General features: G+C 59.1%; 1 protein-coding gene across 1 annotated transcript in view; it reads right to left on the reverse strand.

Moving 5' to 3' along the window:
- Nucleotides 1–23,570, reverse strand: part of EVL (Enah/Vasp-like) — a 74,303-nt gene that overhangs the window by 7,698 nt on the left and 43,035 nt on the right. Inside the window, exons 4-9 of the mRNA XM_034992889.1 lie at nt 10,530–10,593; nt 7,251–7,321; nt 5,344–5,573; nt 4,573–4,694; nt 1,598–1,658; nt 122–185 (exon numbers count right to left, since the gene is read on the reverse strand). Of these exons, the coding sequence (XP_034848780.1) occupies nt 122–185; nt 1,598–1,658; nt 4,573–4,694; nt 5,344–5,573; nt 7,251–7,321; nt 10,530–10,593 (612 nt within the window). The remainder of the gene's footprint in view (nt 1–121; nt 186–1,597; nt 1,659–4,572; nt 4,695–5,343; nt 5,574–7,250; nt 7,322–10,529; nt 10,594–23,570) is intronic.

Consider the following 23,570-nt stretch of genomic DNA (forward strand, 5'->3'; position numbering starts at 1 on the left):
CACCTCACTGGCCCTCACAGCTCATCTGTAGAGCGAGGCTCCGGGGTGCGTGCTCTGGCTGGGGGGGCCCTTCCTGCTCTAAGACCTCGTGCCCGTCGCAGGGCGGGACAGCGCCCCTTACCTGAGGAGGTAGGTGGCTGGCTGGTTGCTCGGGTCCCCGGAGATGGAGAGGTGCTCGGCTCTTCCTGAAATGGAGAAGAAAAGCTCTGCCCTCAGAGTCTGCTTCGGAAGGCCAGCGGGGGCAAGGGCACGGTGCTCGACCAGGTCACAAGGAAACGGCAGCTTCTTACATTCTCTAAGGAGCATGCACTACTTTTACAACCAGCCAGCCAACGAGCACTGCCGTTAACAAGGACAAGCCCGCAACCTCGGTGGGGAGTGCGGCTAGCCTGTGGACAGGCAGGGAGGGAGGAGGCTGTGGGGGAGACGCGGGCTCCAGCAGAGCAGGGCCGACTTTCTTTGTGGCCAGCAGCAAGCCCTGCCCATTCCTGAGCCCCACGACCGAGGCCGGCGCCTCGTGGGCACGAGCATGGCCTGAGCTCCGGGGGAGCTTCTGTACCACTGTCCACTGGGACCCTTCTGCTGCCCGTGGGAGTAACCTGGCAGGACCACGGAAGGGACCTCCCTTCTCCAGGCCTGGCTCCCATCTCCATGGGCTGCTGTGAGGACCAGAAGGCAAGTGACCCTAGAAGGGGCTGCTGCAGGGCAGGGCCCGGGGAGGGAGGTTCTAGTCAGCCCTGTAGGTCAGGGCTGCCCAGGGCACAGCCTACGTCCTGCTTGTGGGAGACCCCATTCACGTCTTTCACCAAGAAAGGAGGACTTGGTAAGAATTCATTCTATCCCCAACCAGCCCACAAGTTCATCGGTGCTGCTGCCTAAGTGAGCTCTAGAACTTAGCTCTGTCCTCAGTACCCCGCTGCTAAAAGTACCTCCTGCTGGGGGAGGCAGGCTTGACCAGCGGGCCAGGCAGAACCCCGAGAGCTGGGGTGCCCCACGCCGCTCTGCAAACTCGCCCACCCCTCTGCGCGTCGGCCTCCATCCCCACCAGCCCCGTCCACTGTGTCTCCACTCTGCAAACTCGGGCTCACCATTTAAAGCTCAGGGCAAATATCACTTCTCCTGGAGGCTCCAGGCATGGTTTCAGGACGTCTCCCTCTATTCCCAGGGCCCCTGCTGCTCCTTCTCTCTCTGCCCTTAGCACTTTCTTTGTCTGCTTGTTGGGTCCTCTCCCGGCAGAGGCGGGGATCTGTCTGCGTGGCCCCTCTGTGCTCCCAGACTGCAGGCCTTCCCCTCATGGCACTCTGGGGCTGGATCCTGCTTCTCGGCCTCTCATCTGACCTCGTGAAGTTGTGAGCTCCAGGGCAAAGCAGTGCCTGCCAGATGCTCAGAGAGCACAGGCCTGCTCCCCCAGAGTGTGGGGGTGCTCCGCAGGCTCTGCTGCACGTTGGCCCCCCCAAACTCTCCTGTACCTCCTGTGAACCACCTGGTGAAGTTTCTATCACAGGTATGTCCAAACTGGGTGCATGTCAGTGCCCCCAAAGGCCTAGTGTCCCCCACCGGTGGGTGCCCAGGGCGGCGAGGACTGGGGTCTGCTTACCGCTTGGCTTTCGTCTTCCTTTTTATCAGCCGGCTTGTCTGTTTGGGAGGCTGCTTTTCTCCTAGTACAAGGAGGAAGAAGGTGCAAATCAGCTCCTGAAGGTTCTCACGCTGACCCAGATGCCTCTGCTGGGCACAGCCTGGTTCTCAGAGGAACCTGTGGTGGGGATCTGACCCCTGCTTGGTGTGAAGGAGGCAACTGTTCGAGCGGCCTTGGTGATGCCCAGGTGAATGTCCAGGTCTTCTGTGCTTGTCCCATGACCCTGGGCACAAAATGGGTCTGGGCAGGGAGAATAGGGCCCGGGGGGCATTCCTATGTCTGTTTATAGCACCTGAGGGCTGGAAGAAGTTGGTTTGCACCCTGTCCAGGTTCCCTGGGGGCCTGGGTCTGGCCACGTGGGACAGGGAGAGGTGCCCCCGGTCACAGGTCAGGGCTGGGGGAGCATTCTGTCTTCAGGCTAACTGGCTTAGGGAAGGGAACCCCACTTCCTTGTGGGAAGGAGAACGACCTCTTCCTACCTTGGAACTTAGTCCTGCAGCCGCACCCTCTCTGATCTGGAACACCACTGTGAGCCTGCCCTGCTCAGAAAGGGGAGGACCCCCGGGAGCTATAACTGATGCCCTCTGCTCAATCTGCCTGCTCCCCACTTGCCTGGACCCCATCTCTTAGCCTCTGAAGTCCACCCCTATGTTTTGGCCTCGGTGGTCACCCACATCTGGCTAACTCCCAAATCTACACGCGCCCCCGGGCTCAGTGAAGCTGCCAGAGCATGCAGCGCTCGTGGAACTCAGGAGATGAGGTTGTCCCGGCCAGGGCACAGGCCCGCAGGAAGTCGTTCCTCCTAGAAACCTGGGGAATCCTCCCCACCAACCTCTTCCTCACAAGAGTGGAGCCAATGCAGGGGTGCCTGGGTGGCTCAGGCGTTAAGCGTCTGCCTTCGGCTCGGGTCATGATCCCGGGGTCCTGGGATTGAGCCCTGCATTGGGCTCCCCGTTTGGCCTCTGGGGAGTCTGTTTCTCCCTCTCCCTCCGCCCCGCCCCCGCTCATGCTCACGCGCTCTCTCAAGTAAATAAAAACCTTAAAAAAAAAAAAAAAAAGAGTGGAGCCAATTCTGCCTCTGCCTCGTATTTCAAGTCTGTCCTCCTTTCTTCACTTCGGACACCTAGTGGCGGCCAGCAGCACCTCTTCCTGGAAACAGCGGCCCCCCGGCTGGGCTCCCCATTGCCACTTTGCTCTCTGACGCTCTGTCCCCACCCAGAGCCAGCCTTTAATTTTCTGAAGATACAGAGCAGGCAGGCATGGCAGTCCCGGGAGGGCCCGGCACACAAGCTCTTGGCCATGATGACTTTCCCGCCTGTACCCTGCTGCTGGGAGAGAGACCTTGCCGCAGCCCCCCAAGGGACAGGCAGAAACTCCACACTTCAAAGAGCGGCTCGCTGAACCCTTGTGGGCGGGGTGCACTCATGCTTGTTCTTGGTGGGGCCTCGACTGTCCCGCCAGCATCTGGGCGTCTCACCGGCTTCTGTTGACGCTGACCTTTTCCTGTCCTCAGGCACTTCCTCTGCGTTTGGTCTGAACCATCTAGGCCTGGTTGTTATTGCTGACGCATTGATTTTGGACTTGGGGAAGGCGTGAATATTTTCTTTTTGAAAAACATCTATTTTTACACAAGGCCCCGCTCACCTCTGTGAGATGGAGCCCAAAGTGCGTGCAGACAAGGCTACCTCTTGCAGCCTGACCTCCGGTCACTCTCCCCCACACCCTGGGCTCTAGGCCCGGTGGCTCTCTCAGCCTTCCCTGTGTTGTAGCTCTGCCCACTCGCCTCAGCCTGGACAAGTGCTCTCCTCCTTCCGGCCGCGCTCATGTGGAACCTCCTCTGGGAAGCCCTCCTGGCTTCCCCCAGGGAGAGATTACCCTACGAGCCTCCATTCTGTGGGTGACAACTGCTCACCGTCTGCCCCTGCTCTTGGTTACCCGTGTGTGCCGTGGGCCAACCTCACGGCTCCCTCTGCTGCCCCTGGCCGTGTGTGCGGAGGCCCGGCCCCTGCTGCAAAGTCCCAGGCCAACCACCTGCCCTCTGGGGGCCTGGGTCTCCCACCTCATCCTCACGGAGCTGTGCGCACTTAGTGAGGGACACCCCGTCCAGCTCTCACCAGGGCGAGCCCATTTGGAGGGAGACTAAGAGGAGGCCGGGTGCGGCTGTGGCTTCTGTGGACAAGAAGGAGCATCCCGACAGGCCCCGGGGGGCCAAGGCCTCAACAACCTACGCCAGCACGCTCCCGCTGCCACATTTACGAGGAACATCCAGGCTCCGCAGCCCTTCTCAGAAGGAACTGCCCGGCCCCTCCGCCTGCTGCGTCAGCTCGGGCGTGACCGTGAGGCACAGTGACCCGCTGACGGCCTTGGGCGAGCGGGAGCCACGGCTGCTGGTGTGGTGGAGAAGGGGACGAGCAGGCCCTGGGCCCCAGCGCCCAGCCGGGACACGGGTGGAACTCCTGTTCCGTCTCCCAGGGTGGTGTTCTCTGGGCTCCTGCCCCTTCAGAAGGCCTCTCCCTGTGCCCCCCACGAGGGCCCCCGCAGGACCGGCCCTGCAGCACGCACTCGCCGTCCGAGACCCTGGGAGGCGCCGGCACCGAGACGTCTCATCTATGTTGGGATCTGAAGTGTGGGGAATGCGCCGCTTTTCCCTGGAGCCCATCTCCGAGATGGTCTCCAAATGTCCCTCTGCCCGGAGCGAGGCGGGTACAAGGAGGCTGCGTCAATCAACCGATGAGGCAGGGCTGAGAGCTGAGAGAACTCCTCTGGGCTTGATGCCTCAGGCTGAGCCCTCGAGAAGGGGAACTTGATTGACAGTCCCCTGCTGGGCTGAGCCCAGGGAACAGTGGGCCCTGGGGCCGGGCAAGGGCTGCACGTTGATGCTGAGGAGCAGGAGATCCCTGACAAGTGGCTGAGTCTGGGGGGGCCCGAACACCCACCTCTTGGCCAGCAGCTTGTTCATTTCTTCCATGAGGCCTCCTCCTCCACCCCCACTGCTCGCCCGGTTGGCGTCAGACTTGGAGGTCCCGCTGGGGCTGGAGCCTCCGGAAGCATCTTCTGGCTAAGGGGTAAGGACATGGCGTTTCAGTCTGTGGCGGGACGTCACTGGAGGGGGAGGGGGTGCATGCAAGCCTGGACGGGATTCTTATGATGGGGGCGCTGCAAGAGGCCCGAGGCTCTCGAGTCCCACCCCCCAGCCCCACAGGCGACCAAACCAGAGTCCAGCAAGGGACCGGGACCGGCTGGTCGGTTAGCAGACACTGCCCAGCTCTGCTGGCTCACGTCTGTGCCCTTGCTAAGGTGGGAGTGATGTGCTGGGGAGGCGGTGGCTCTGGGGAAGGAAGCCAGATGCTGTCTGGGAGCTGCTGTCAGAACCACAGCCACACTCAGCTGTCCCGTGGCCGTCCCCCCTTCCAGGCCGCTGCAGATGTGCTGGGACAGGCAGGCGGACCTCTAGGGTCCACGTGGGAGGCAGAAGGGACCCAGATCCAGGAGACTTGGGCCTGAGTCCGAACCCCGCAGCTGACTGCCACCTGGTGGGCCAACTGCTCCCACAGCCGTGCCTCAGTCGCCTCATCTGCAAGGGGGTGCTTCTCGCCCCGCCCGTGATGGTCAGTGGGAGGGCCAGCACAAGACACGGGAAAGCACTGCCCGCTAGGCGGTGAGAAGGTGGCCCCCAGCCTGGCCCGCCCACACCCACGGACGCTTACCCGCTGGACTCTCCTCAGCTTGGCCCCAGCCAAGGCAGCAGCCAGTCCGGACACGGAGCCCTCGTCGTGGCTGGCACCCTGTGTTCCTCCGGCTGGCAGTGGGGGTGGGGGAGGGGGGGTGGCCCCCGTGGGTGGAGGTGGGACAGGGGGTGGGGGCGGGGGTGGGGGCCCGCTACACGAGAGGGGGGCGCTGGCTGCAGATGAGGGGTGCCCCGGTGGGAGGATGGGTCCTGAAAGGCAAGGGTGGGGCTTAGTTGGTCCCTAGTCCAGTCCCCAGCTGCTACTTCCCTGGAAGGAGGGACAGAGGGCAGCCTGCTCCTCTGAGGGACAAGCTCAAGGTGCTTCTTCCAGGAAGCCCCCGTGGGATGCACCCAGCCCTGGTCTGTCACTCCCGACCCTGGTCTCCCCAGCATTCTGGGGCTTGGCTGGACGCAGAGTGTCACATACGTAACATCCCTTGAACTCAGCTAACTTTCTCTTGCTCTAATCGTGGTCTTCCCACGGGAGATGAAGTGCTTTGGTAGCACAAACTGCATCTCTTTTTCCTTCCCTGTACCCAGCGCCACCCCAGGCATCGGCCCGTCGGTCCCCGAGATGCAGTAGGTGCTGTGGCGGGTAACTGGTTGCAGGGCTGAGTGGGGCGTATGTTGGGGAGCCATGCCGAGTGTTGGGCAGTCCTCCGTCCACCATCTGCACAGCCCTCCATCCAGCACCCAGGAAGCCCCCGCCGTGCGGCCAGCATGGTGTCAGGTGCTGGGGAACGCGGCCACAGGCTCTCTGCTCATGGCCTCGTGGGCAGGCAGTGAGCCAGTCACACCGACGGATGCACCTCCGTAACGGTGGAAGGATGGCGTGTGCTACTGGGAGTGGGCCTACGGAAGAAGGGCTCCGACTGCAGAGCCGCAAGTTCGGGGACTTCCTCAGGGAAGTGGCCACCACGCTGGGATAGTGACGGAAGAGCAGGAGTCAAGTTTGGTGAAGGAGGAGTGGGGTCGGGGTCGGAAGAAGAGCATGGGACGTGCCGGAGAGGTGCTGGAGAACGTGGAGGGAGCCGCCAGGAGGCCAGCTTGGACAGGGGTGACGGGAAGGGGTGACGTGGGACAGGGACGGCTGTGCATTAAGAATGTGGATGGTGGGCCAGAGCGGGGCAGGGGGCCCACAGGGGGTCTCGGTGCAGAAATCTAGCTGAGAGGGGCTGCTACCAGCCAGCATCTGCCTGAGTGGGGGCTCTTGCCCCTGGGCAGGGGGTGGTGCTCGGTCTTCCCATCAGTGAACCGGGGTAACATTCCCCGGCTTACTGCACAGGGTGTTTGAGAGAAGCACGTAAAACACAGGATCTGAAGGCACTCGCGGGGCTGGGAAGTCCTGTGCTTACTAATCAGCACTGCCACTCTTCAGGGAACCTTCTCCGGCCTCCCTGAGCTCAGGTCCAGTCAACGGTTGGGACGATCCTGCACCTCGGCTGGAGGGGCCCGGGGCCGGCGGGGCCCGCCTCTGTGTGGCCTCGCAGCTGGCACTGACTTGGTCACCACGTGTGCACCCTGATGTTCCGTGTCCTCCACTTGTTTGTGCCCCCGACTGGACACTGAGCTCCCTGGGCCGGGGCGGCATCCGCCTGGCTCACCGCCGTGTGTCCCTAGCCCTTAGCGCAGTGCCAGAGCCGCGGCCCGTGCCCACGGAGCATCTGCTCGGGCAGCCAGTGCTGGGGGACCAGAGGCCGGTGGGCAAGGGCCGGGCCGGGCCGAGCTCATCCTCTCCCCCCAGCTCTGTCCCCTTGTCCCCCTGCTTTCATCAGATGTGACCGTCACACACTGAGACCTATGCAGCGGCAGCTCTTCCCGGAGGGCGCGGGGTGCCCAGTGAGGGGCCGGGTGCAGCGAGAGGAGCAGGCCCCGAGGGGTGCTCACCTGTGGCCGAGGTCCTTCTCTCTAGAGACTCCTGCCGCTGTTGCTGGTGCTGCTGAGGCTCCATCACTTGTCTGAAAAACAGCAGCAGAGCAGGCCTGACGTTTCGGCGCCGAGAACAATGGGGCTCTGTGTCCGGGAGCCCGGGCTGCGGAGTCGGGTTTCGCTGGCACTCCCTGACCGCCGCTGCACGGCCCGGGCCGGGGGCCTCGCGGTGAGCTTGGCCCGTCCGCCCCGGCCCTGCCCGCCGGGCTCGCTGTGCTCACTCACGGGAGGCGGGGCATGTGACTGGCTCTAGGTCCCTGAACAGGACAGCGCTGGCAGCACCCCCTGAACAGTCTCAGGCACACCTCAACAGGGAAGCCCCTCATGAAGGCTGGGGCGACCATCTGGCTGAGAGACCAAGCTTCTCCCCAGGCTGGATGGGCTCATCTGACTTTTGGGGGCCTCTGGCCTCAGCAGCCCTGACCTCAGGGTCACCCATTTTTATTACACCTGACTACGTTTCCTGGAACAGTTTAGGCATTGCTGGTTGCCAGGAGAAGTGGACACCAAGGCTGCATGTCCTCATTCTTTTTACCCCAGATCCAGCCGCAGGCCAGGCCTCCGTTAGAGATCAATGCTATGTGTGCCTCAGCGGGCACAAATGTCCCCTCTCCTTAAGGCAGAGTGACCTCGGTGCTCTTGAGGGCTGGTGGAGTGAGGACACCGACGCACAAATATGTCCACGGAATCTGAGACTGAGATGCCGGGGCAGAGGGGGGCTCAAGGAGTCATGCAGACCCTGGAGAGTGGCCAGGCTTCAAAAACTGTTGTGAGCCAACTCTGATTAGCTGTGCCGATGAAGCCCAGGGTCACGGGATGTTTGGACACCTACTCTGGGCTCAGGAGGAGAGCGCGCGGAGGCAAGCAGCGGTCTCTGCCTGGCAGGGAAGGCGGGAAGGGCGGCCGGCGGAACGGGAGGTTGCCGGCCATGTGTCTGCACTGCGCCCTCAGTTTACAGCGAGCCGGCGCTTCTCCGGTGCGGGCACCACGCCTGGCATGTAGCAGCTGCTCAGTAAGTACTTTGTGAAGCAAGAAATACATGGAGGAAGGAAAAAATACAGCTGCTTTCATCTTCAAGAAAGGTCAGTGATACAGCACCTCCTCCAGAGGGGACCCAGAGTTTACTGCAAAGACCACTGAGAGGTAGTGAGCTTTCTGGCTCCTGTTCTGGGATCGTGGCTTCGTGAGCATGGACAAGTCATGCCCCTCCCCTGGGCCTCAGCTTCTTCTCCGCAGAGGAAGCACAACACGTGTTCAAGGGGCTCTTGGAAGGACTATGTGCGATCCCTACGAAATAATGGAAAAGACCTTTCTGGCATGAAAGGTGTTGGAAAAGCTCTCAGCAGTGCTTGCATCAGCTTCTCTATCCAAACTGCTGAAACATCATCCAAAACTTCAACTTTCCCAGCAGGATCCATATGCTTAGATGCCCTCAGCAAAATGAAAGTGCTTGGAAATCCTTAAAAATCAGGTGTGGACTTAAGACTCTGTTTGTGAGAGAATGCAAGGTTCCTGTGCTTGGAATCATCACCTGGTGTTTGGCCCCACATAAGTCCTCTCTCCCCTGGGCCTCCCTCTGTGTGAGGTGACCAGCAGGGACACAGAAGAGCGGGGTCCCCGCCCTGTGGCCTGTGTTGACTCCTGCAGTTCACAGCCGGGCCTCCAGGGGGCACTCCGGCCCACAGGCAGTGGACCGCAGGCGGTCTCGGGAAGGAATGCTGGACTTGGATGGTGGGTCAGGATAATGCAAGGTGGTGTTTAACCAGTTCTGAGAGACCTGCTTAGGGTCCATCTGCTCTGTATGTTCATTCCTGAGTCTGGTGGACTCACCCATGCCCTTCTCGGGGTGGAGGCAGCCCCAGGACCTGGCAGAGTGCTGAGCTGGGGCCAGACAGGCTGCCGGTCCTGGCTGTGCCTCTAACTTCTCCTTACTTTGGGCAAGTCCTTTCTGCTCTCCTGGCTTGTGTGAGCAACGGTACCAGTAACAAGAGCCCCGGAAGGTTAGTGTGAGGAATAAAACAAGCCAAAACCTGTAAAAGCCCTTCATTAACAACAACGTGCTGTATTTCTGAGAGGCCAGAAGACAGGCCCACGGAATCAAGAGACCCGTGGGAATTGATAAAAGGAGTCTCTCTTGCCCATAGGCCGTCTAGAAGCACATTCCCATCTTTACCTCCTTTCTTTGAGGTGAGCGGAGCGAGGAATACCACTGTTACGTTCCAATGGGAAACTGAGGCCTAGAGCAGGAACCTGCCCATGGTTACAGAGTACCCCATCGGGGAAGAAGGCGCCCAGAGGTTACCGAGCCTCGGCCTTTACTCCTCAGAGTGGGGGAGAGGCTAGAGGAAGGAGGGCCCCAGAGATCCTCCCAGCCCAGGATTCCACGTGAGCCTAGCTGCAGGCCCCCAGCTCGGCCCCTCTTCTGAGAACCTGGATGGGGAGGGCCTGCACCAGGCCCATGTCCTGGATACAGCTTCCACAGAGCCCGATTCAGAGCCTCTCAGAGATACAGAGCCCCTGCCAAGGCAATGGCAGGCTGGGTGCACGCCCTGGCCCTGTCTTCCCTGGCGACGTGACCTGAGGCGGCTGCTCCCTCCTTGGCCACCATGACTCTTCTGTAACTTCAGGATGACACTGGTCCTTCCTCCCAGTTTGAGCACTTTAGAAGCTCCCTGGAGCGAGGGTGGGTGTCGTCCTATGGCCCACATCCCATAGGGGCTGCCCCCTCTCAGGCTGGCAAACAAGGACAACACAGCCCTGGCCAAACTGTTGAAGAGCTGCCGCAGCCCCCCAAGGGCGTTCACGGCCTTTGTCCACCTTAGTCTCCGCTGGGAGGTGAGGGGCCCGGGGTTCAGATTCTCCTGAGAGGCCGTGGCACCCCCCCGAGGCATCCACTGAGAGAGTGGCGGGCAGCACAGGACGGTGCCCAGGCCACGGGTGTCAGGCAGACAGCCCTGGGCGTCTGTCTGCCCATCTCCAGCAGCGCGACCTTGGTCACGTTACTGAACCCCTCCACGTCGTGACAGCTACCTCCTGACACATGTGGGAGGGCTGAGTTCATCCTGAATTCAGGATGCTGCAGACTGCAAGTCGCCATGAGACCACACATCCCCTTCCTCACTCTGACAAACCCGCAACCACCTTGCTCCCTCTTCCTTCTGGTCAGGCCTGTCCCCCCTTCAGTGCCTGTCTCCGGGAGTCGAAGGGTGCCACTGGCCCTGCTGGGTGGGGGATTACCTTCTCTGGATGTCCATCTCTTCAGGAGAGGGGCCATTCTGCACCTGACGCTGGGTGGAGGGGCCTGTGGGGCAGAGAAGCACAGAAGCACAGAGGTTAGCGGAGAAGAAAGGCCCTGGCAAACCAACCTGGAACTCTCCCTGTCTCTGCCCGCCTGGCCCACAGGAGCCGACCCTGACCTCTCAACAGGTACAATGCCGTCCCCAGACTGTCCCCTCAATCACGTCTCTCTCCGCGTCTCAGGGCTCTCCTCCCAGAGCCCACGAACCACCCCATGCTGCTCACACGGCTCAGAGACAGTCCTTCAGCTACTGAACCCTCTCGCCTTCCCTCTCCGACTGCCCCACAAACCCATTCCACCTAAAATCACCGGTGTGCTCGGCATCACCAAACCCAGCAGATCCTTTTTTTTAAAGATTTTATTTATTTGACAGAGAGAGACAGAGCGAGAGAGGAAACACAAGCAGGGGAGTAGGAGAGGGAGAAGCAGGCTTCCCGTGGAGCAAGGAGCCCGATGCAGGGCTTGACCCCAGGACCCTGGGATCATGACCTAAGCTGAAGGCAGACGCTTAACAACTGAGCAACCCAGGCGCCGCCCCCAGCAGATCCACTTTGTCCTGCCCTGTGAACAAAGGAATGATTGTCATGGTGGGTTAAGCGTCCGAGCCAGGGACTTGCACCTGGTCCAGTGGAGACACAGCCCAGTCTCCCCACCACGATGTGGGGCCCTCCTGCCCGCATCCAGGAGCCTGCAGCCGGGGGTGGGCAGGACACAGCAAGGCACAGACGGCAGTCTGTCACTGACCGGGCCACACACTGGCCCTGGGGTCAAGGGCTCAGAGCAGCCCGGGTCTGCTGCGAGCGCCCTATGTTCAGATGGGGGCTGGTGCCGAGCCACATTCACAAGAACAGGCAGGCTTCTGCCCCAAACTGAGAACGAGCTGATTGTTCCTTCTCTTTGCCAGCTCGGGTGTCACTGGGGAACTGCACAGAGCCACAGGGACAGGGCAGAGACTCCAGGCAAGCTGGTCTCATTCCTCCCTGACTACATGGGGAAGGGGCCTGTCTCCTCCCCAGGACAAAGGGCAGCCACGCTCAGCCCACAACAAAATCCACGACGTGAAGGCTTTTCCCACAAATGCTTTGAGCCGCTGAGGGATTAGCAGGTCGTCCCCTGGATCACGGACACAGCGGGGTAGACAGCAACAGAATTCCGAAGCTGAAACAGATCATCTAATTCTAGGCAGCCTCCAGCCCAGCACAGGAGTCTCCTGTGTGCCTCCCAGCCTGGTCCTCCTGCCTGATCCCAGCAACGGAAGTCACTACCTCCCGTGACCACGGGCTTTCCGCCACGGAGGTCTCGAACCTCCCCGTCCTCAAAGGTCCTGTCCCCACCACCAGGTGGCACACAACGCGGGTCGAATCTTTTCATGCCCAAAGTGAGCTTCCACGGCCACAGCTTCCAGACTTTGCTGTCCCGGGCCCCTGGATCGGCTCTAGCCAAGTTTTCAGGGAGCCACGCCTTGCCGCCTTGCTGGTCCCCGTGTGTGTTTCAGCTGGGGAAGGAGGAGGATCCAGACGGTGGGCAGCGGGCCTTCCAGCACTCAAGGAAAGAGGCTGCCCTGAGTGGACCAGCCCGAGCCCGCCCTTGCTTGCTGCCTTCTGCTGTGCTTGGATGATCGGCAGCACAGACGGTGCCCGCACACTTCCACAGATAGGCCTTTTGTAACTACCTGGCCTGGCAGCCGGGCACACGATAGGCACGAGATCAATGTGAGCTTGCTTTCCCCGTCGCTAATGAAATAATTTAACCTATATCACTTTGCTCTTCTTTATAGAAATTGGACTTTCTGACTACAAGTAACATGTAATATGGGTTCAGTACAGACATGAGAAAATTTAAAACAAATTAAAAACCAGATCCTTGACAGGGATCTCTTTTGTCTCCTACTCGGCAAGGCCCCGGTCCTAGCGCCCCTTCCTCCTTGTTCTCAGGAAGCAGGGGCAGGAGAACCCCGCTCCCTGGCAGAGCCCAGGCACTCACCTAACTTAGGTCAACCTCATTTTCGTTCTCACAACGCTGTCGGCCACCGAGAGGACTTGTCTTGGGTGAGGCGGGCTGCAAAGGGGAAATGACTTGCTCTGGGTCACACAGCTGCGAGTGGTAAGCCAGACTCACATGACCTACAAAAGGCCACTCTCTCCCGTTCAGTCACACCATGGGGTCGGACTGGGTGAAGAATGAAGGTGGCAGGCTGGCACGCCACCAGAAGAGCCACAGGACAGGGGGCTGCAGCCCTCACACAGCGTCTGCAGGCTGGACAGGTGTCCTCTGAGCCCCACCCAGAGGCTCTGTGCCTCCACCCGCTTGTCCTGGCTCAGGCAGGAGGGATTCAAGACAGCTCAGCCTCCCCTCCCCGCCCCATTCTGGGACTCAGGCCTGAGCTGCTTTGCCGCTGGCTGGGCTTCTGGAAAACCGAGCTGCTCTGCCTCACTCTAGGGCCTGGCCTCAGCTGCCGAGCCCGTGCCCGAATCTGGAGTCGCCCTTCTTCCAGGGCTGAGCCCGTTCCGGAGACCCTGTCCAGCACGTGGTCTAAGGACTGGAGCCCACCCCTACCCGAGCCAGGCCCACGCTAGCACCAAGGTCGTGTGATGCTTGGGTTCTGTTAGCGGCTCAGAGTTCTCTGTGTCCACCCGCCTGGTCTGGCCTCGGGCACTGGGGCCGTTTCCCATCCCTTCGTTAGGACCCCCGATGGCAACCAACCGCCTACACAGTGGTCTGTGGTGGTCCTGTGCTGGGGTCCCTCATTCTGCCTGTTGGGCTGGACTTCCTCCCAATACCTTCAGCCAGCCTGTTCCTCCAGAGAGTGGGAGCCTGGCTGCTCCCAGGGGGTCCGGCCCCCTGCACTGCAGACATACTTCAAAACCCGACGGTTGGAATTTTAGATACTACAGAGCAGGAAGAGACAACGCTTGGCTGCGTAAGGCCTTCCATTCTTCTCAAACTAAGAAAATGTGAATCTGTTTTGAGCTACGAGGATCCCTGCCATTAGGAAGCATGGTCCCTCTGTCTCAGAGGTGGGAGCTGGGGCCCGGGGAAGGGGCCTGGCAGCGTCACACGGGGTCTCTGCAGCAGACGTGAGGCTCCCACTGTCTCCTTACTCCTGGCCGGTTCCCCCCACTGGCCCCAGTGGACCCAGTGGCAGAGGCAGGGACAAGGAGCAGGAAGGAGGATCTCTCCTTCTGAGCTGTCTAGGGTTCACTGGGAAGGCCCTGGCACAGCTCCCTTGCAGGAGCTTCTTCAGTGGGAAATCCCAGGGTGGGAACACTGTCCCAGCGTTGGGTTATTTCTGATGAGTTCCTGTGTGGTGCAACTGGAAGCCAAGGTGGAGGCCATGCAGAGCCCCCACCACGGAGTCACCTCAGCCAGCCGCGCCTGGCCTTCAGGATCCAGGGGAGGGAGTAGGTGGGGACCCGGCTCCTCCTCCTGCACCTCCCACTTCGAGTTGGTTATCAGGTCTTTTTTTTTTTCTTCAAAGATTTTATTTATTTATTTGAGAGAGAGAGAATGAGAGACAGCACGAGAGGGAAGAGGGTCAGAAGGAGAAGCAGACCCCCCGCCAAGCAGGGAGCCCGATGTGGGACTTGATCCCGGGACTCCAGGATCATGACCTGGTTATCAGGTCTTACCGTGGCATTGTCTGAGAACCTGAAAGAGCCCACCCGCCTCTCCATCTCTCTCCTTGACAATGCGTTGGGCCACCAATGGGGACTCTGTGCACTCCACTCTCTCTCCTTGCTTCCTGCCCCTCTTCCGCACGGACATCACAGCTCCGTGATCTGTGGAAAACCCAAGCCTGACCCTCAGGGGGTTGGGTGCCCCCTCCGTGGAAGAGACTCCAGCCCCCGCCGTGGCCACTGCTCCCGGCCCCAGCTCTGCAGCAGACCTTTTGCATCTGCTCCCTGAATCTGGCCGCCACACGCTGTGCTCCCCACCTCTCTGTCCTTGTGTGGGGCACTCAGTCCACCTGGGGTACCATCTGCAAGGCTCGACTCCATCGTCCGCTCTTCCAGGAAGCCTTCCCACATCCTCACGCTCCTCCCTGCTCCACACGCAAGGGCCTCTCTCACAACCCAACTCTCTCACTAATACTAAAGAGGTTTGAAGGTTTGAAAGCAGTCTTCTCTTCCCTAGGAGCTCTTGCGTTTCTTGAGGGCAGAGAGCACATCTCCTACTCATCACCCCGTGCACAGTGCCTGGCTCACACTGGACACCTGGTCTATTCTGCTGAGCTGAGTCGGGACAGTTAGAAGGAACTCGTGACCACCAGCCCAGGTAGGGGAAGCAGGTGAAGGGATGGGGCCGAATTCGCTCAGATAAAAAGAAAAATCACTGAAGAGATAAGTCCCAGAAACACAAGTGATCCCCAAGTTCAGGCTTGTTCAGAGAGGAGGCCAACCAAGGGACAGTCCCCGGGCTAAGTACTCCCTGCCATAACCAGGACTGAGCTGCTGACCGGACGCCTGAGAGACAGCGTGACCCAGCCTTTGTCACAGGGCACGGCGTTTGACCTGCTCTGCATGCAGCTGTCTGCTGATACCCCTCATTGTACACGTATGACAGACATTCGTTTGGGGAGAGCACATTTAACTGCCTTGTCCCCCCCAAGGTACTGATCTGGGCAGGCAGGCGGGGGTGGGGGGCAGAGTCGGGAGGGAGAAGGCCTGGCCTGAGCTCTGCCCCCACACCCATTAGCTGGGCCTCCCTGTCTATAAAATGAATATAAAGGGGACCCCTGAAGCCAACAGTGGTGCCTCACCGAGCTGCCGTGAGGGATAAATGAACTGCATGAAAAAGTACTCTGTAAACTGTAAAGGCCTGAAAACGATTTGTTTTTATTAGTATTCAGAGCAAATCCTTGGGGTGCCTGGGTTCAGTCGGTTAGGCGTCTGACTCTTAATCTCAGCTCAGGTCTTGATCTCAGGGTCGGAAGTTTGAGCCCCGTGTCAGGCTCTGTGCTGGGTGTGGAGCCTACTTAAAAAAAAAAAGGCAAATTCTTTGGTTGGTCTCTCCACAGAGTCCAACATCTCTTGCTCATCGCTGACCTGCCTGTGTCCTTGCACACTCCAACAGCCCTTGACCCCAATCAGGCCGCTGGTGCTTTTAGGAAGGCGCCTCTCTCCCCATCTACAGAGGGCCGCCTTCTCCGCCGGCCTCTACCACCTGCCGGCCCTGGTCCAACGACAGCCCCACACAAGGGGTGGTGTGTCCCTGGGAGGTGAGGGGACGTGTTGAGGCCAAGGGGCTCCTGATGCTGACCTCAGTGTCGCAGCTTGCTGAGTGTGGGAGCTGGTCTGGGGCTCCAACTAGGACAACTCTCATCCTCTCTCACTTGCCTCAGAGTTTTGCCAAAGTCAAATAGAGAACCTATCGGCACTACAGACGTGTGAACGAGAGAAGGGAAATGTGAGATGGAACAGCAAACAAAGGTGGGGAGAAGCAGGGTGCCTGTGCATGACTGGTGTGTGGGTCCAGCCCATGGCCTGGCAGAGGGTGGCCTGTAGCCTGGCCGATTCCCATCTGGACAGAGTGAGGGGCAGGGGACACAGGGTGAGGCCCACATGGACACTCGCAGCTAGGCCTGTTTGCTCCAAGTCCCGCTGCGCAGTGATGCTTCCTGGGGGAGGGGCTGACTTCCTGCTGTCTCTGAGGCCCACCTTCCAGATGGCTTTAAGTTCCACCAAACACCTGCTCCTACAGAACACAGTGGTGACCCACCGGAGGACTGTTCATCCTTAGGGGTCATGAGGTGGGAGAAGAAGAGGAGAAAAAGCTAGATGCGGCGGAGGCTGGGCCAAACTCCAGCCACGAGCCTGCCTGGGAGGGGTGACGTGGGAGTCTGGCCAGAGGGGACAGGGCTGGCCCTTACCCCACAGAGGCCGAGGGACCGACCTGGGGCAGTGGTGTCAGCCAGGCCAAAGGAGAAACTGGGGCCAGGGGGTCTGATGTCATCTCTGAGGGGCAGCACCTCTTCCTGGGACCCTGGTGTACTAATGATCACCACGCCCTGCACAGGGCTGTTCCGCGGTGGGACGAGAACATACGTGGCACTGGCACTTTCTAAAGGCTTCTATAGCATCTGTCCTGGATGTAAAGATTTGCCAGAGGATTCCAACGTGAGGTACAGTCATCTTCGGGAAAGCCACCCTTGTTTAACAGAAAGGGGTGGGAGGAAAACCTGGTCGCGTGAGCGGCTCCAGGAGAATGAACCAGATGTGTGCGATGCCCCAGTACCCCCAGCTTTGCGGCGGAGCCAAGAGGCGTGCAGGCAACAGGCCGGGCCCAGGTCCCACTCGGTTGTAGGGGCGCCTCCCTGCAGGGACTCTGCAAGCGCCAAGTCCACTAGGACACCACGTGTCGGCTTGCACAGACCAGAAAAGACCACGGAACAGACCCAGGCAAACAGAGCGGTCTGACTTTTACTCTCCAGGGACAGAACTTTCGTTCTCTGTATTCCCAGCACATATTGTAGTTCTTGGCATATGGTCAACACTCGGTCAATATTTGTTGAATAAGTGACCGATTAGGCCCCAGGCAGACTGTGTGAAGATCTCCAACCAAACATTGAGACTACAGCAGGCGACACATTCTTAAAGTTCTTGGCTCACGGCTGGAAACAGTCAGTGGCCAAGCCGGCCACGGTGCCTCATAAGCCTTTCGATATGACAGCAGGTCGCCAACAGAGTTGGTGCTCGGAAATGACCACAGATGGGATAAGGGAAGAGAGAGCCCAAGTTTACCGAGTAGTTATTATGTTCTGTGCCCAGGCCCTGTGTAGGGTTCTCACTGCTAGTCTGCCTCCTCATGGGCTGGAATCTTGCTAGCACTGCTCCCCAGGGTCCCCTTCGGGACCAGACAGGCAGTCTTTCAAGTGTTGGCCTAGAGGCCTCTGGACAGTGGACAGTGCTCATGCCCCTCCAGACCCCACCTCAGAGAAGACAGCCCAGGCCTCCCACTACCCCTCACTCCCACTTTCCAGTCCTTCCCCCGTTCCTGGCTGGCCTCTTCTGTATTGCTCCAGTTTATACAAATCCGCTTCAGAGTGAATTTGGGGCCAGGAGACCCAACTTCCTGTTGGGAGTTCTGCTCTAAGTAGTTAGGTGCCTTGGGGAGTCCCTCCCCTCTCTGGGCCTCAGTTTACCATAAAGTGAGAAGGATGGAACCAAGAACCATCTAGTTCTAAATCTCTACAATTGAAAAGGACAAAGAAGGAAATATACCAAGATGGGGATAGTGGTTATCTGTAGATTATGAAATTATTTCTTTTTGAACTTCCAATTTATGTACAAATGGGATGTATCACCTTATGATAAAGAAACACATGGCTGGGAGTCCTCAAGGAGGGAACAAATGGGGACTCTGACTCTATCCCCATAAGTCTGGGGGTGCAGGGCAGGTGGAGGCCCTTACAGCTCCTGGCCCAGAAACCCCACTTTAAATTATACAGCCTGAGGTGCGTAGATAAGCTGAGGTATTGCGGACACCTCCTCCTGAGAGAGGCTGTCCCCCTGCCTGTCCATTAACATTCATGAGGCACAGGGCCACCGGCCCCCCAGCTCCTCTGGGACGGGAAGGACAGGCTAGGTTTCGAGTTAAGTCTCTATAGGAAAGGCATCCCCTGGGCCTCCTGAAAAGATGGAACCTGAGATCCCAGGAGTGCCAGGGACAAAGGATCCAGCACCTGCTCAGTGATGCTTGATGGCATTTCTGGCCAGCAAACGACAGCTACCTAATCTGGGCTGGGCAGAGTCCCAAGCCCCTCTGAGGCCCCCTCCTCCCCTCTGCCATTTCTCTGGCTGGCTCCTTCCCCTCTCTCCAGAGGGTCCCTGCATTTTGCATTGACTCAGAGCGGTCCTTTGAGAGGGAGGCATCCTTCCTAGACCAATGCCTTAGCTCCTTCCTCTCTCATTTCAAGGCCTCTACTGCTGAGCATGCTGGTGTCCGGGTGGGAATGGAGTCTGTGATCTGGGCCCGAGTCTTCAGAGTTGCCTCTCCAAGGCCACACAGGAATTGGTGGCAGAGCTGGGACCAGCACCCAGGACAAGTGTCTCCCAGCCCAGGGCTCTGGTTGGACAAGCAGCTGTCTCCCCACTGACACGCTCACAAAGCCAGGGTGGCTCGGCAGTAGACAATCCTGACGGCCACCTCCTGCTTTAATGACAGTTCAGTTGCTTGCCTGAAGTTACCCTGGGTGACTCTTCCAGTCCTTTCCTGCCCAGGCCTTACTAAGGAACCGGGGCTCACCATGGGCTGATATGTGAGGCAGCTTGTTTTCTTTTACTCAGATCACTGGAAGCAGCTGAGGTTTCACCCACTAGACTCTTGTAACAGACCCTCATTCCTGAGCCTGCCAGTTAGGGTTCAACCATCACCCCGTGGTGACCAATGGCTAAAGCTGCATCAAAGGGGCCAGTGTCTAAATGACCTATAGTCCTGGAAGGCCAGCCAGCGCAGACGCGGGACTGATTCAGAGAGGGAGCTAAGGCCTCAGCCACACAGGGAGAAGCACCTACCCGTCCTGGCAGCGATGCACTCCCCGGAGGCTAGAGAGAGCAGGCCTTTTGCATGGTGTCGATGGCAGCCGCAGGCCTGTGGAGGAAGCAGCTCCACCTCCCTGTCCCTGTCCTTGCACAGAAGGCTCGGGGGAAAAGGAGGACTTGCTTGCACAAGAAGCTGGGCTGGGTTCCTGGCTTCCAGGCCAGGACACTGCCAGCCAGCCTGCCTCATCCCCTCAGGCTGTGTCTCAGGCCACTTATTTTCCTACTGAAATAGTTTTTCTCCCTTTCCTAATAAGCTCCCTTTGGGACCTACAACAAACCTTGAAAAGAATCTCAAACAGAATAAAGTACAATAAAAATCTGTCACACCTTTACGGTGTGCGTGACAAAGTGCCTTTGCATGATTCTGGTCATTAATCTGCTCAAGTATCCAGGGCGGGGCCTATCAGACCTCCTTATAGGTGAGGAGACTGAGGCTTGGAAAGCGTGAGCAACCACTCAAGGCCACACGTGTCTTGAGTGACCGGCGCTGCTGGGACAGAAGCCCATGGCTCCCGAGCCCAGTCTGCACACCGCTGTTTCCGTCCACACTTCTGCAAGGCCTCAGTGCAAAACAGCGCTTCCCCTCTGGTCAGCCACTCACGGGTGCGTCGTCCCAAGATCCAGAGCTCACGCCCACCACCCCAGCAGACGGGAGCAGAAGGGGGGGGTCCATGAGGAGTGGGGAGGAGCCCCTGTGAGGAACAGGGAAGACCCCCTCCCCCGCCCTCTGAAGAACAGGAAGGAGAGGCCTGTGAGGAGCAGGCAGGAGCCTCCCATGAGGACTGGAGGGGCCCCCTTCCCACCCGGTGAGGAGCAGGGAGGGGCCCCGTCACCTACAGCTCACTCTGCAAAGCACGGTGCAGTCACAGTGGCAGAAGCAGGAGCAGTGGAAGGTCCACTCTCTGCTGACCATTATGGGCAGGCCCCGGGCGCGGTGCAGGAGGGCGCTTCGCGCATCCCGGCCACTTACCTCTCCTTCCTCAGCCGCCCGGCTTATGCAGTGGGAAGCCGATACGCCAGCCAGCCGTCAAATGGGCTTCACTGCCTCAATCTTTAATGAGGCTTCCCAGCTAACCTATCAGAACCCTCCTGCCTACCTGATTCCAGCCAGCTCTGGGGGCTGTGGACAAGTGTCCAGACCCCTTGTGGGGTCAGCTCACAGGCCTTGGTGACACCAGGTATCTGCCAGAAGAGCCCCCCTGCCCCACCGTGGCTCCCCTCTTGTCCCCTGTGGGCGCAGAGCCAGAATGGAACAGGGGAACGGCCATAGGCAGAAGCCTGGGACCGGTCTGCCTAGACCACCTGCTCTCCCCGGTTCCCCCGGCGACCTGGCTTGCTGTTCCTCACGCTTCCCCTCCCTCCCTGCCATCACGTTTGCTTCCTCCCACCCCATCCCTGCCACTCCTGGTCTCTCTCCCAGCCCAACCAGCTCCAAGGCCTACAAGAGCTCAATCCTTCAACCTGCCAGCAGGCACGCATCTCTTCCACTGCCCTGGGACCCCTTCCTGTTGTCACACCTGTGGGCACAGAGGCTGTTCCTTCTGCCGGGAAGACTTGTCCGCACTTCCCTGATTGGCAACCCCCGGGACCCCCAGAATCCAAGTTAGGTTAGCATTCGCTGGCTCCTCAGGGGGCTGCGTGGGGGTGTTCCCCTCTTCCCGCTGCCTGCCCTGCTGGAGTGCTCTGTGCCACTGTGCCCCAGGGAACGCACCCATGGCCAATATCGGAGTTTCTCCTCTGTTTACTCCCCTGAACTGTGAGCTCGAGAGCAGATCCCATGCCTCTCCCTTGTACCCAAGCACCCTGCACAGGGCCTTGCAGGAAGCGTACAGAGCACGTTTGTGCGGCCAGTCCAAAGCCGCCATCACACTCTCCCTGGGAGAACCCGGTCAGCCCCGGTCCGACTTGGCTTTCCACTCTGTGCCTTCTACTGGTCTCTAGGAAATGCCGGCTCTCCGGAAAACTGCCCCTCAGGTCTGCCCTCCCTGGGCTGTCTAGGCCCCAACCTCATGCTCTCTCAAGTGGGGGGTCTCTCAGCCTCACGCTTGCTCCCTTGAGCCACGTTTGCAGATGAAACATCAGGAAGCAAAGCTCTTCCGTACTGTTCCCCAGCCAGGGCCCTGGCAGGTCCTATCAGCACCCATGGGAAATCCTCACTCTTGGACCTGAGGCCTCCTACACTCTAACTTGCCTGGCCCAGCCGCTAACTGCCTTCTCCAGCTCCCTCTTGCCCAACCAGTGACTTACTTGGGCTTTCCTTACCATTTTCCCTTGTGGATACTTGACTGTTCCCTGTTCCCTCTTTCCTTCCCTGGGTATAAAATGCCAAGTAGGCAAAATATGCACACATTCGTAAGGGACAACGCTGGACTTGAAAGGAATCTGGCATCTCCCTCTTCCCCAGACACTACTGGGAGGGTCACCTGAAGGCTGGTACCTCATCTCCCCTTCTATTTCCTCCTTGAAGCAGGGCTCACATGGTCCTGCTTGTCCAGATCCTTCCCCAAACAACTGACATCCATTCTAAGGGTCTTTGGGACCTGGAATAGCTGGTCACGGTCCGTCTTTGGGGCTGTATTTTCCTGTCTGTGGCGCTGAACTAGAGTGTTTACCTGGTGCCCACCACATGCCAGGCACTGTTCCAGGCGCCTGGACTTGAAGTCACTTAGAGCTAGATGCAGCCCTCGCTCTGTCACTTACTCCTGGACGGGTTACTGTAACTCTGATTTCTTATCTGAAAAGTAACAAAAGCACCGTCTGTCTCGGGGTGTGGATCAATACCACGTTAGTGTCAGCCTCAAGTCTGACGAGGTGCGATCCACTGATGCGGTCTGCTTTCTGTTTTAGGTAGTCCCACCCAAGTGACATTTCGTGTCTGTGAAATTCTCATGGCACATCCCAGGAGTGGTGTGATCCTTACCCCACCAGGCCAGGGACGCCCCGAGACATTAAAAGCTTGCCTACATCAAATCCAAGAGTGACAGAATCAGACATAGAACTGGGTCCTGCAGCTGCCAATCCCACGCAATGGTGATGCTGTAGAAAGTGCCCGGAGGTGAGGCCGTCAGGGGCAGGCTCTCTTGGGTGCTGAGCCAGGAAGCCAGCTCAAGGTCTGCCCGCCGGCCGTGGGCCACTTCTCCTTAAAAAGCAGTGCCTGTGAGGGAAAAGGAGCTAGAGGAACGTAAGGGGAGGCCACACATGCCTAGGCTGCAGGTTCAGCAGACCCACGTGCTCATTCTGTTTCAGCTTCAGTCTCTCCCTGACTTCCCCCCGAGGAAGGCGCACTGGATGGCCCTGCAGCCTTGCATGCCCTCCCAGCTGGGCAGTGCCCACGCCCACTGGCAGGCCTCACCCTGGCTGAGCCACTGGGTGCCCCAGGAGGCCAGTAATGAAGTCCCAGCATCAGCGTTTGCAAAAGGGAGAGGACGTGTGCTCCAGAACACGGGCAGGCAGACAGGTAGCTGGATCTGAGCGCTGCCTCTGTGGTCTGACCTTCCGGCCTAGTTTCTCCATCTATGAAACCGGGGTCTTGGGGCGCCTGGGTAGCTCAGTCGGTTAAGCGTCTACCTTCGGTTCAGGTCATGATTCCAGGGTCCTGGGATCGTGCCCCATATTGGGCTCTCTGCTCAGCAGGGAGTCGGCTTCACCCTCTGCCCCTCCCCTCGCTTGTGCTCGCTCTCTCTCAAAAATAAATAAAAATTAAAAAACAAAACAAAACTGGAGTCTTGGCTGATGCGGTCTATGAGGCCTTCTGCAAACTAGTTAATGAAATATATTTGTTTCTTCAACAGGTATTTATTCCCAATTTTGCACTCTGATGGAAGAAAGCAATTGAGTGAAGTGATTTCTGGACTGAATCATGTAAGAACATTCTGTTAATGGCGCCTGACTTGGCTCATCTCCAGCTGTGCCTGAGTCCCCGGGGTCAAACCTGGTGGCCGGCAGTCCCCCTGCGCCAGTCACTCCTACCCTCTGCTTCTGAGGCCGGTCTGCTCTCTGCCCTCTGCTCCTAAGCTGAAATGGGCTCCCATGGCTGCAGCAGGCCCTTCCAACTGGGGGTGAGCACCCCGACAGTTTGGTGGTACTCTGGGGGTATGTGGAGGAACGGAGAACACAGACCACCTGGAGATCAGGTTTACTGAAAGGTCAGTAATTCAAAGTCAGGAAATAAGCCCAGATAGATCATGGAGTACAACAGAAAATCTGCACGAGTCTGGAAGGACTTCGGGCCGCATCACAACCAGCACAGGGGGGCAGGCTCCCGGCCAGCGCTGACGGCCCACCCGTGCACTCTGAGCCCAGCCCGAGGGGCCTGTCGCCTAACGGGTGCTGCTCTCCAGTGGGTCACCCGCATCTTCCTGAAACGTTTCTGTCTTTCCTGCCTCTCCCTGGTGGTCCCTCTGCTTGCGACGCAGCACGTCCCCACTTCTACCCCACAAG

Source organism: Mirounga leonina, unplaced genomic scaffold, assembly GCF_011800145.1.
Source record: "Mirounga leonina isolate KUSES-001 unplaced genomic scaffold, KU_Mleo_1.0 Mir_82, whole genome shotgun sequence".
In the NCBI taxonomy this organism is placed as follows: domain Eukaryota; kingdom Metazoa; phylum Chordata; class Mammalia; order Carnivora; family Phocidae; genus Mirounga; species Mirounga leonina.